At 46.0% G+C, this 12180-nt stretch overlaps 1 protein-coding gene across 4 annotated transcripts in view; it reads right to left on the reverse strand.

The window, feature by feature from the left end:
- Nucleotides 1-12180, reverse strand: part of PIEZO2 (piezo type mechanosensitive ion channel component 2) — a 251246-nt gene that overhangs the window by 64442 nt on the left and 174624 nt on the right. For all 4 annotated transcript variants that reach the window (XM_019986928.2, XM_070778959.1, XM_070778957.1 and 1 more), the window contains exons 12-17: nt 11031-11179; nt 8317-8547; nt 7543-7666; nt 5869-6149; nt 4624-4772; nt 2177-2350 (exon numbers count right to left, since the gene is read on the reverse strand). In XM_019986928.2, coding sequence (XP_019842487.2) covers nt 2177-2350; nt 4624-4772; nt 5869-6149; nt 7543-7666; nt 8317-8547; nt 11031-11179 — 1108 coding nt within the window. The remainder of the gene's footprint in view (nt 1-2176; nt 2351-4623; nt 4773-5868; nt 6150-7542; nt 7667-8316; nt 8548-11030; nt 11180-12180) is intronic.

Raw genomic sequence — 12180 nt, forward strand, 5'->3', positions numbered from 1 at the left:
TGAATTCTGCTTCAGACACAAATGACACTTGCCTACAGGCAGACACAATCCACACAAACAACAGAACAGCAAAAGATAGCTGGCTGTTCATAGAAACAACAGGACCAGAATCAATATAAGGGATAAAATGCACTGATCATTCCCAATTTGGGATTTTTTTTTTTTTTTTTGGTGTAGCATTTACTAAGGGGGAAGGAACAGAGAAGGCAAAGCATGACAGTCAATCCAATTCTGAAAAGACCTCTTTCTTCATCATTTTGACTTACTAGGGTCCTAGGGACTAAAAATCACGAGTAAGGAAAACACTACAATGGAAAAGAGTTGTGAAAAAGATGGGATACACGCCCCATGCTCCAGGTAGAAATTTGGGGCCTTTTATATGAAACTCCTGCATGAAATCCCTAAATACCAAACTCGGATGAGTCCTTTGAACTCCTCTTTTCACAGAACCAAAAATGAAATCCCATGACCCGAAACCATGCATACTGCTGACATTACTCATTCTTGCCTCACCCTTTACGTTCTCTTGGAAAAGTAACAGTTCAGGGGGTGCTAGGGGCCGAGCATTGGCCAGAGGAGGGCCAGCCATGGCCTCAGACTGACCAGATCACAGGGTCTCCATCCTGTCCAGCCAGGTGAGGGGGTTATGGGCTGGCTGGACAGTAGAGGAAAACAGGAGGACACATCCTGCTATCCTTTTTCAGAAGCCACATAATTAAATCACGTTTACGTACTTAAGGAAACCCTGTTCAACACATTCAGTTTTCCATAATTCCACCAGTCAATCTTAAGGGAAATCAACCTTGAATATTCATTGGAAGGACTGCTGAAGCTCCAAGACTTTGGCCACCTGATGTGAAGAGCTGACTCATTGGAAAAGACCCTGATGCTGGGAAAGATTGAGGGTAGGAGGAGAAGCGGGTGACAGAGGATGAGATGATTGGATGGCATCACCGACTCAATGGACATGAGTTGAGCAAACTCTGGGAGAAAATGAAGGAAGGAAGCCTGGCGTGCTGCAGTCCATGGGGTCACAAAGAGTCAGACATGACTGGGCGACTGAAGAACAACCACCCCCAGCACAGCAGAATGTTCACAGTCTGACATTTCATGAACTGTGCCTAATGAATTACTGCTTCATCTTCTTTCCGTGGACCCACTGTTTCCCTTGAGAAGGGGCTCGGGAATTTTCACCTGTGGTGTCTGTGTTCCTCTGAAGGCAGCACTTTGCTCCCTCATCTACGCAACAAGGGTTTTCCAGAAGCTGAATCACAGGCTATTATGTGAAACAGAGAGGAAAATCTGTATCAGGGCTCATTAGACAAATGCCTGTAATGTTCCCGAGATGGAGCAGGCCTATGGATGTGTGCTGACCGACTGTGGCTCCACACACATGGCCAGGGCGAGACAGATCCCATCAGCTACTTGGAAACACTTTGTATTCGTATTTATTGATGGAAGACAGCAACAGTGAACTGGTGGCAGAAAACACTGCCTTCGCTCTTTCCTTAAATGTTACTCTGGTTACTCGCAGATGGCAGAACCTTTCAGCTGAGGTCCTTCCTTCCTGAAACGGAAGGGAGAATTCTGTACTCCACTTTTACTCATAGAGACTTCCTTACTACCTGTCAGTGCAACAGAAAACTCACCCTCTGAATTTAGCCAGATTCTGTAAACGTTCTAAAAACACCCCACCACCCCAGATATGAAAGACACATTGCCACTGCAAAGGAACCTCAGTCTGCACAGCTCCTCTGGACCAACTCACACGCCTGTTAAGATCACCCATGAAATGTCACAAATCACTACCTGCATTCATGCTAAGTTGATCAGTCATGTCCGACTCTTTGTGACCCCATGGACTGTAGCCCACCAGGCTCCTCTGTCCATGGGATTCTCCAGGCAAGGATACTGGAGTGGGTTCCCATTTCCTACTCCAGGGAATCTTCCTGACCCAGGGATCAAACTTTTGTCTCTTATGTCTCCTGCACTGGCAGGCTTTACCACAAGCACCACCTAGGAAACCCAAAGCACTACCTACTGTTTCGTAAAGTGCAATCAAATACTCCACATTTTTTCTCATTTTTTCCCACTCAGAGGCTGACTGTCATGGCAAGTATAGGTGAGATTCTCAGTGAGAGGACGGGAGGGTCTGGCTGAGCTTGCGTGCACTCACCTATAGACGGCGCTGTCCTCCTTGCTGGGGATGGACTTCAGGTCGGTGAGCTCCAGGAACCGGTCGTGGAAGTAGTGCAGGTGCAGGATGCAGACCAGGAGGAAGGAGGTAGGGATGAAGATGCGCGTGAACAGCTCGGCCACCGTGAACTGCTTCAGGCCAAGGTCCTCCAGCCTGTGGAACAGGGTGGGTTTCCCCGGTGGGCTCTCGCACCCAAATGTCCACCGGAATTCAGCTATTTCTCCGTGATTTCATACTGAACATTTTCAAGACAGAAGTCTCCATTTCCCCATATTCCTGAAGCAGCTAAGCTGTTCTCGCCCACTTCCCACCCCGGTCTTCCCCGGCACAACCGTCCACCTTGTGCAAAACGCCCAAGTCAGGACATCCCCTTCCCCAACACACTTTCCTGTCTCCACCATCCACATCCCTTCACCCTCATCTCCTGAATCTGTGCTCTTGTTTCCTCTCTGGTGCCTCCTATTCTCTGGTGCCTCCTATTCCTCTCTGGCCATCCTCGATCACAGGACCTCCCCTGCCACCACTGCTGGCTGGCCACCTGGCTGTGTCTATTCCTGCCCCCACACATCACTGCCTTCTCTGCCAGTCAAGGGTGCTTTAAAGACTTGACATTTCACTGAGAATGAGACGCAAACCATCATCACCTAGGATCCCTCCACCCTCCCTGCAGGGGAGCCTTCCTGCTGTTCAGCACACTCACCAAACCCTTTCCCGCCACAGGCCCTTGCATTTGCTGTTCTCTCTTCCTGGAATGTTCTTCCAGCTCTCAGCTCCCAACCCAGTTTTCTAAAGACAAGCTCCTTCTTATTCTTCAAGAGTTTAAATGACATCTTCCGGGACTTCCCTGGTGGTCCAGTGGTTAAGACTCGGCACTTTTACTGCTGAGGGCATGGGAAATCCGTGCCGGTCAGGGAACTAAGATTCCACATGCCAGATGGTGCAGCCAAAAAATTAATGACACCTCCTCAGGGAAGCCTGCCTGAACCACTCCATCTCTAGCTATTGTGTCCCCATTGTTCACTACCTCGGCTTGTTTTCATTTTCTTCACAGATGTGTCAGTTCGTAATTTATTTCACATAAAGTAGGTTTTTTGGTTTGTCTCCTGTCCTAGAGTGTAAACTCCACTGGACTCAGACTCCCTCTGGCTTCCAGTTGATATTCAGGTGCACAAGAGTGTCTGGCTCAGGCAAGGTGCTCAGCTCTATGATTCCTCCTCTGGACACTTGGCTCTATGCCTCCTCCTTTGGACACTTAGCTCTATGCCCAGTCCTGGTTTGATTTCCAAAGGAATTTAAGAAGTTTAGAGGAGCAGAGTAGAAAAGGCTAGAGTCCTGTCTATTTCATGCATGAGAAACAGACCATGGAAACTGCTAGTTTCCATGGCCAACCACTCCTTGAGAGTCCCTTGAACAGCAAGGGGATAAACCAGTCAATCCTAAAGGAAATCATCCCTGAATATCCATGGAAAGGACTGATGCTGAAGCTGAAGCTTCAAGTCTTTGGCCACCTGATGGGAAGCCCCAACTCAATGAAAAAGACCTTGAGGCTGGGAAAGATTGAGGGCAGGAGGAGAAGGGGATGAGAGAGGATGAGATGGTTGGATGGCATCACCGATTCAATGGGCATGAGTTTGAGCAAACTCCGGGAGATGGTGAAGGACAGGGAAGCCTGGTGTGCTGCAGTCCAGGGGGGTTGCAAAGAGTCAGACACAACTGAGCAACTGAACAACAACTCCTTAGAATCTCAGCACCGGCTCCATGAGGGAGGGAGGCGATGCTCTGTGTTACAAGCCTTTGGTTAGGAAGAGAGACCACATGACTGTAAGAAGCCAGGCAGGGGAGCTTCACATGAAACACTAGAAAAAGCCATTTCATTAATAAGGGGCTGAGAATTTACTTTCCAGTCAATTCTTACTGAGTACCTGCTGCTGCTGCTGCTGCTGCTGAGTCACTTCAGTCGTGTCCAACTCTGTGCGACCCCATAGACAGCAGCCCACCAGGCTCCCCTGTCCCTGGGATTCTCCAGGCAAGAACACTGGAGTGGGTTGCCATTTCCTTCTCCAATGCATAAGAGTGAAAAGTGAAAGTGAAGTCGCTCAGTCGTGTCCGACTCCTAGCGACCCCATGGACTGCAGCCTACCAGGCTCCTCCGTTCATGGGATTTTCCAGGCAAGAGTGCTGGAGTGGGGTGCCATTGCCTTCTCCACTGAGTACTGAGTACCTATTATGTGTCAAAAGCTCATGCCTAGGTCATGAGAAGCCCAAAAAACCAAGATCAATGAGTTCTGTTCTGGAGGAACTTACAGCCAGTGATGACGTCAGGTTTTACTAAAACCTCCTTCCTGGCAAGGTGTTTGGAACAACACACCCTCGCGACTTCACCCGGCGGGTCACTTTCCACCCTGCTCTCCAGCACAGTTACTTACTTTTCTTTTTTCAGTCCGGTCATGTTTTGCCACAAGCCTGGGAAGTTTTCAAACTGATATGTGTATATAAAGATGAGCACCAGCATCGTGTAGATAACCACTGACATCCAGAAGTACTTCAGGATCCGCCTCCACCATTCATAGTGCACCTGTGAGTCAGAAGGTGAACAGCAAACCAGGAAGAAGCATGTTAGCGGAAAACGCACAAAAATACCTGCTCCATTCAACAAAAACAGGTGATTCCATTCACACATGTCTGAAAGCAAAGTCAAGTTCATTTTCAGTTTTTGAGGCTGTGCTGCTCATAGAGTTGGGACAACGTAGATTGGAATCTGAGGGCTTCCCTTGTGGCTCAGATGGTAAAGAACCTGTCTGCCAATACAGGAGATGTGGATTTGATCCCTGGATCAGGAAGATCCCCTGGAGGAGGAAATGGCAACCCACTCCAGTATTCTTGCCTGGAGAATCCCACGGACAGAAGAGCATGGCGGCTACAGTCATTAGGGTCACAGTCAGACACAACCGAAGCAACTTGGCACGCACGCACGTTGTGTTAGTTTCAGATGTATAGCAAAGTGATTTGGCTATAGGTATTATATATATAATATATATGTAGATTCTTTTCTTTTATAGGTTATTACAAAATCTGGGTACAGTTCCCTATGTTATTCTGTAGGTCTCTGTTTATCTCTTTCATAGACAGTAGTATGTATATGTTCATCTCAAATTCCAATTTTATCCCTACTCCCACTTTCCCTTTAGGTTAACTATAAGTCTGTTCTCTATGTCTGTAGGTCTGTTTCTGTTTTGGAAATACGTGAAATTGTGCTGTATTTTAGATTCCACCTGTAAGTGATATCCTATGGTATGTGTCTTTCTCTGTCTGATTTACTTCACTTGTATGATAATCTCTAGGTCCATCCATGTTGCTGCAAATGGCACTATTTCATTCTTTTTATGGTTAAGTAATATTACATTGTATAAATATACCACATCTTCTTTATCCCTTCATCTGTACAAGACAAGGAAGCCACTCTAACCAACTTTCTGACTTTTTAAGAACCTAACAATTCATATTAGTGAACACGTGGAAGGGGCTCACTCCTCACTTTAGGATTCCTGGCCTGTAGCATTTGAATCTCATTGACCCCTTTATATGATGTGTTTGTGAGGTCACAGTAACTCAGAGCCTCACCGAAGGAAGCTCAGGCATACCCCTGGACAGACGCAAGGATGGCAACCCACCTGATAGAGGGCCACACAGAAGAGGAAGAGCACCATGTAGATGATCTTGTACATCACGATTTTACCCTCAAAGCTGACGAAGAAGAACATCCCCCCGCAGACGTAGATCCAGTACTTGATGAACAGGGCCACCACCAGGTTCCCCAGCACCTTCATCACGTCCTGCTCGTCTGCTTCTTCCTCTTCCTCTTCCTCTCTCCGCTCCTGCTGCTCCTCCTTCGGCTCCTCTTCTTCCTCCTTCTCCTGAGCCTCACTGTCCACCTGTAAGTCCTGTTCATCATCTTCAAGACAGAAGACCCTGCTGTTACGAGCAGCTGGTCCCTGGACCAGAACCACACACTCTTAGCCATGTGAGGTGGGTGCCACACACTTTGGACATTACCATATGATTTAAAATAATTTTAGACAGTTCTAATAAACAAGGCAGAATTTGTAGAACTAATCATAGTCCACTTTCCTAACCTCCCTGAAACATAAAAGAAACACATTTTGTAATACTTTTATACAAGCTTTTCATAATACCTATTTCACTTGCATTGTCCAATAGCTATAATTACTGTAGGATCAAGAGAAATAAACAGACAGCAATAACACAAACCGAACTAACTCTGACAATTTCAGATTCTGACTGCAGTGTGCCTCTAGCAGTCTTTTATTGAATCTGAGTTATTGGTAATAATGTTAACCAGAAAGTATGATTTTATAAAATGAAAAAATTGAGTCGAAGCCAAATATATTTTAAATTAGGTTTCAGGACTAATTATAATTTAACTAAATTTAAAATAGTTTTATGCATTGGAAGTAAAAGCTTATTTGGTCTTACTTTAAAATTTGCTAACATATAGGACTCATCTTTGTGGTCCTAAGGTGACCTGTCATTTGAATAACTTATTCAAAAGATCAGGAGATCCACAGAGTGAGGGGAATGCACATGGGGTGAGAGGTCAGAGTAACTGTTGTTCTTAAATGAACTGTTCTTTACATAAAGTAACTGGTAAATTTAATCACTGTATTAAAAGACATCCAAACTCAAATAGTCAAGATTCAAACCTTAAAGACTTTTGTTGCTGAAAAACAATCAACGTTTAGGTCTAAATGAGAAACTATAAGAAAAAGATGAGTTGGTTTTCTCCTCCTGACAGGGTTAATCTGAAGGTTACCAGCCCTGCCTCTGAGAACATTTATGGCTTCCATTTCAGACAATGCTACACGCCTCACTAATGGTCTCCAAGCTGTTCTATGAGCATTAAATTTTATTGTATTTATTGGCACATCCACGCAGGTAAGGGAGCAAGTGACTCTCATTTGACCCATGGAGTGGGGTCTAAAACTACAGAAGTGATCATCAAAACATCATCTTCCTTTTTTTTTTTGACTTTTGTTTTTGAAAAGGCGAGAGGATTTGAATTTGGGAGATCTGAGTCGTTCTCTTGGTACTAACACTCAAGAAGCTGTGACCTTGGGAATGCCCTGCAGCGGGGATCACTTTTGTGTGTATCAGATGACCCAGGGTCTCTGCAGCTCCAGTGGATGCCCATGTGGGCAGGAATTCAGCCCTGGGACGCGGTCATCTATCCGCTCACATCCACGCCTGGCCTCCCTCTGATCTGGGGCAGAGCCTCCAGGGATGTCCTCTGGGGCCCTTCTTCCAGTCACATTGCACGCACTAATTACCTTTTTCTTCTCTTTCCTGACTTCCGATTTTGACCTCAGACAGAAGAGCTTCCTTTTCTTGGAGAGCTTTCTGCTCTGTGAGGTGCTGTCTCAGCAGCAGCCAGAATGTGATGGTGAACAGAATCTGGAAGGAGACAATAGAGATCAGAGCATCATGCCTCTGAAGTGTAAGCATGTTCAACCACGACTATGCTTCCCTGCCCTTCAGAGGGAGCACGCTGCATAAGCCCATCCACTCAAGACAGTCAGGCACCCACTACATTGCATCTGAAAGTCGCCAGCTTTTAAATCTCCCTTCCTGAGGACGCTGGCGTGCAGTCCAGTGCCAGGGGCGCCTTCATGCCTGGGACACTCCAGGAAGAGGCACAGGACCACCTGGGCTGGAAACTGACATGGGCCAGGGGTCTCCTTCCTGCCTGGGACCGCAGCACAAGTAGAAGAGGAAGATGTATTTCTTCTATGAGCCCCATTACTTCTACAGTGTTCCTCCTTATTTTGAAGAAATCCACAGAAATGGGGTGAAGAGAACATTTCATCCCAGCAAACAGAGTCCCTGAATCCTCCCATTCTTTTCTGGAAGCTGAAGGGGTAGTTTTTCTAAGTGCCCACACAATTATATTAACATTTTCTTGAGGGCAAGGGAAAAAAAATTAATGATTTCAAGGAGCATTGAATACTTGGAACCTACTTTTGCATGTTCCTGCTTGGATATGACTGTTTTGATTACCGTTGTTTTGTCTGAATGCCCTGCCCCTTTTTCCCCTGCCCCCTTACCTTTGAGGCGAGCTCCCCCGGCTCCTTCTTTTCTAAGAAACCTGGGACCTTTTTAATCTCGGGGAGCTCGAAGCTCCATATGTACTGCAGTATGAGCAGCAGGTTTCCATAGACAACCATGAAGGGGGAGCTGATCATAGCATACTTCCTCCGGTTGCGGATCATCCACAGAGTGCAGGACCAGATGAGCAGCACAAAGGTCAGCCAGCTGTGGTAGGTGATGCTCCAGGCCTCCAGGGGGAGAGGGCAAGAAAGCGGGGCGGTCAGTACATGATACAGTCCCCACTCTGCTGAGTTAGATGTGGTCTACAAGGAAAAGGTCAGTGACATTCACACTAGGGGGAGGATCATGGTAAAACTGTGGGGGAAACATCCCAGCTGCATAGGGGACGAAGCAGGCAGAAAGGCTGCCCTGTGAGCCGACACTGCCCTCAACCTCCTGGAGGGAAGAGGGTCAAGCGAGGGTGGGGACGGCTTCACTCTGTGCCCTTTGCCCTCCAGCCCGGATGTCTTCCTTTTCACTGGATTTGCTGGATGAAACGCAACCCTAAATGCTTCCTCCTTCATTCTTCCAAATCAGCTTGGGGTCGGCTATTTTTCCCGGGTGCTGGGTGAGTGTGGCCAAGCTGGGCTCAGAAACGGAAGCTGTGGGACCCCAGGGTCAGCAGATGAGCTGGCTTCAGGGGTCCCCTTAGCCCACCCATCGGGAAGACAGACGTGATAGGAATCAGGGAATCATCAGGAGGAGGTGTCAGGTGTCTGCACCCCAGTAGTAAAGCCAGGCTAACGGAGAGCCCAGCCTCAACTTCTGTCCTGTAGGGGGCAGGACATCCTCCAGTCACACCAAACCCCAGCAGACCTAGAACACATCTCAAAGGGCAGCTTCCAGAACATTCTAGAAAGTCAGGCTCACGAATATCATTAACCTCAAGAAATCTATCCTCTTTTACCATAATCTTCAATACCAAATTTCTGTGAAAAGGCCTCTGTGACAATCTAGAAGGGTGGGATGGGGTGGCGGGTGGGATGGGGTGGCAGGTGGGAGGGAAGTTCAAGAGGGAGGGAACATATGCATACCTACGGCTGATTCATGCTGATGTATGGCAGAAACCAACACAATGTTGTAAGGAAATTATCCTCCAATTAAAAATACATAAACGTATTTTTAAAAAATATTTTCTAGTTGAGGCTGAGTTCAATCATATTCCTGACTATCACGAATTTCAAGGGTTATTGCAAAGTCTGAAAGGCTTTATGTCTGTTTTGCTTCTGGAAAGCAGATAAGTATTGAGATAAATAAGATAAATGAATGAAGTCAGCACAGAACAAATACTTCCTCTCAGCAACTTGCAAATGTGTCCTAAATCAAAGCTAGTTTTTTTAAGTACAGAGTTATTTAAAACTGTTGTTTAAAATATATGGAAATTAAAAAATGGAAATTAAAATTAAAACTGCTTTTATTAAAATTCAGTGAGAAACTGACAGCTATTATTAAGTCATGAATTATTTTCATGAAAAATAGTATTCCTTGGAAATGGTGCTATCAAAGTGGTAGTCGCTCAGTTGCATTTGACTTTTTGTGATCCCAAGAACTGTAGCCCTCCAGACTCCTCTGTCCATGGAATTTTCCAGGCAAGAATACTAGGGTGGGTAGTCATTCCCTTCTGCAGGGGATCTTCCCAACCTAGGGATCAAACCCAGGTCCCCTGCATTGCAGGCAGATTCTTTACCACTGAGCCACCAGGGAAGCCTGGCGTTATCAAAGGTTGGTAATAGTTAATGCCTTTATCCCAGAAAGAAATTCAGATCTGACCTTGCCACTTTTGTGTGGATGACCCAGGAGAGTAATCTGCACAGATATTGTAATTCCAGGAGAATTTTTTTTCCCTGTACACTATTCCTGTTTGGATGAAAAAGGGAGGAAAACAAATTGGGAACGTTTTGTTAAACTTCTCTCATTTTTAAGGCCTCAGTCACATACGACCCTCAGTTGTTGAGGGGTAGAATCTGCTTCATGTTCTTTCTTGTGTGCAGTTCTAGGATCATCTGAAGGTATGGAATATTCGCACTGTGTGTTTTTGAATAAAGACGCCTATCATTCTAACAGACCTGGCTGCTTAGGACTGCCCTAGAAAGAAAAGATCTGCTGTGATTAGAAGTCTGCTGCCGAGGGGAGCTTCCAGGGAAGATGGTCACAACCGGAAAACACTCTTGGGGACTCAGTGCTTGGTGCTCAGGCTGGTAAGCATTTGTTCCAGTTCAAATGGAATAGTCTCACTCAAATCCAAGATGTGACTATAACCCTCATCATCTGAGAGAAATAAAAGTGGCCTTTGTTAACTGTGAACACCTTCAAAGCCACTTAGAAAAACTACCAACATGTCCTTTTAAATCCGAAAAACAGGGGACAGCCTGACTTGATAGGTTAATTTGAGAGACAGGTATTAATATTTAAAATCAGGCTAAGTGGCATAGAGGATGACATGGTTTTGAAATCTATAGTATAAAGATCCCATGAAAAATTAACAGAAGCAGCCATTATCTGCCAAGACATCAGGAAGATGAAGAAGTCGCGCTGGTGGGAGGAAGCAGTGGGGCTTGGAGCCAGCGGGGCTTGAGCACCGTCCATCCCGCCAGCGCTAACGTTATCCCAAGGTCAAAGCAAGGTGTGGGGCGGAATCTGAGCAGAAGTCAGGACTCTGGCACATACGCACCATCATGGCGATAAGGGCACAGATGTAGCTCTGCTTCATGATGAACTGGAACACAGACACCATGGCGTGCACTTTGACACTCCTCTTCTCCTCCCGGCTCCGCTCCTCCTCAAACTCTTCTTTCTCATCATCGTCTTCCTCCTTCTTTTCTAGAGGGACAGATTATTTTATATAACAATTTATGCACATAGGTGAATCTCATATAAGAGCCCCACGCACAAATGTGTCCTCTCTAGGAACAGGCAGCTCTCTTTCAACAGGATGGTTGTGTGCTACGTTGTTCAGTCGTGTCTGACTCTTTGTGACCCATGGGCCGTAGCCCACCAGGTTCTTTTGTCCATGGGATTCTCTCTGCAAGAATACTGGAATGGGGTGCCATTTCCTCCTCCAGGAGATCTTCCTGACCCTGGGATCAAACCCACATCTCTTTCATCTCCTGCATTGGCAGGTGGATTCTTTACCACTAGTGCTTCAACAGGATAAACTGAGGGAAAAGGGAGAAAGGTCTAGTCAAAGTTTTGGGCCTCTTGGTTTTCTTATTAGACAAAAAAAAACTCTTCCAGAAAACATTCATACACTAACCAGCAAAACTATGGACCGCAATAGTGGAATCAAATTATAAAAAGACTAAAACACAAATATGCATATAGGTTTAACACCGCAAACAAGATGACTTGTTTAAAATAATATTTTACCTTCTATTTTTCAAAGTTTATTCCCATTGTGCTCAGTCACTTCAGTCACGTCTGACTCTTTGTGACCATATGGGCTACAGCCCACCAGGCTTCTCTATCCATGGGATTCTCCAGGCAAGAATACTGGAGTGGGCTGCCATTCCCTTCTCCAGGGGATCTTCCCAACCTAGGGATCGAACCTGTGTCTCTTAGGTCTCCAGCACTGGCAGGTGGGTTGTTTTTTTTACCACGAGTGCCGCTTGGGAAGCCCTTACCTCCATTAGGTCACTTATTTAGTACCAAGGACAAATGCACAGAGTAGGATATAGGGGCAAAATCTAGGCAGAATCTAAGGAAATGGGCTTCATCAGACTGACTGTGGAAGGAAAAAACCTCTCCTAGAGATGAAAAGGAAAGAGAACCACATCCGATGAAGGATAAACCAAAGACAAGAGATGCTGAGTTCTGTAGGCCGC

The sequence above is a fragment of the Bos indicus genome, chromosome 24 (assembly GCF_029378745.1).
Source record: "Bos indicus isolate NIAB-ARS_2022 breed Sahiwal x Tharparkar chromosome 24, NIAB-ARS_B.indTharparkar_mat_pri_1.0, whole genome shotgun sequence".
Lineage (NCBI taxonomy): Eukaryota > Metazoa > Chordata > Mammalia > Artiodactyla > Bovidae > Bos > Bos indicus.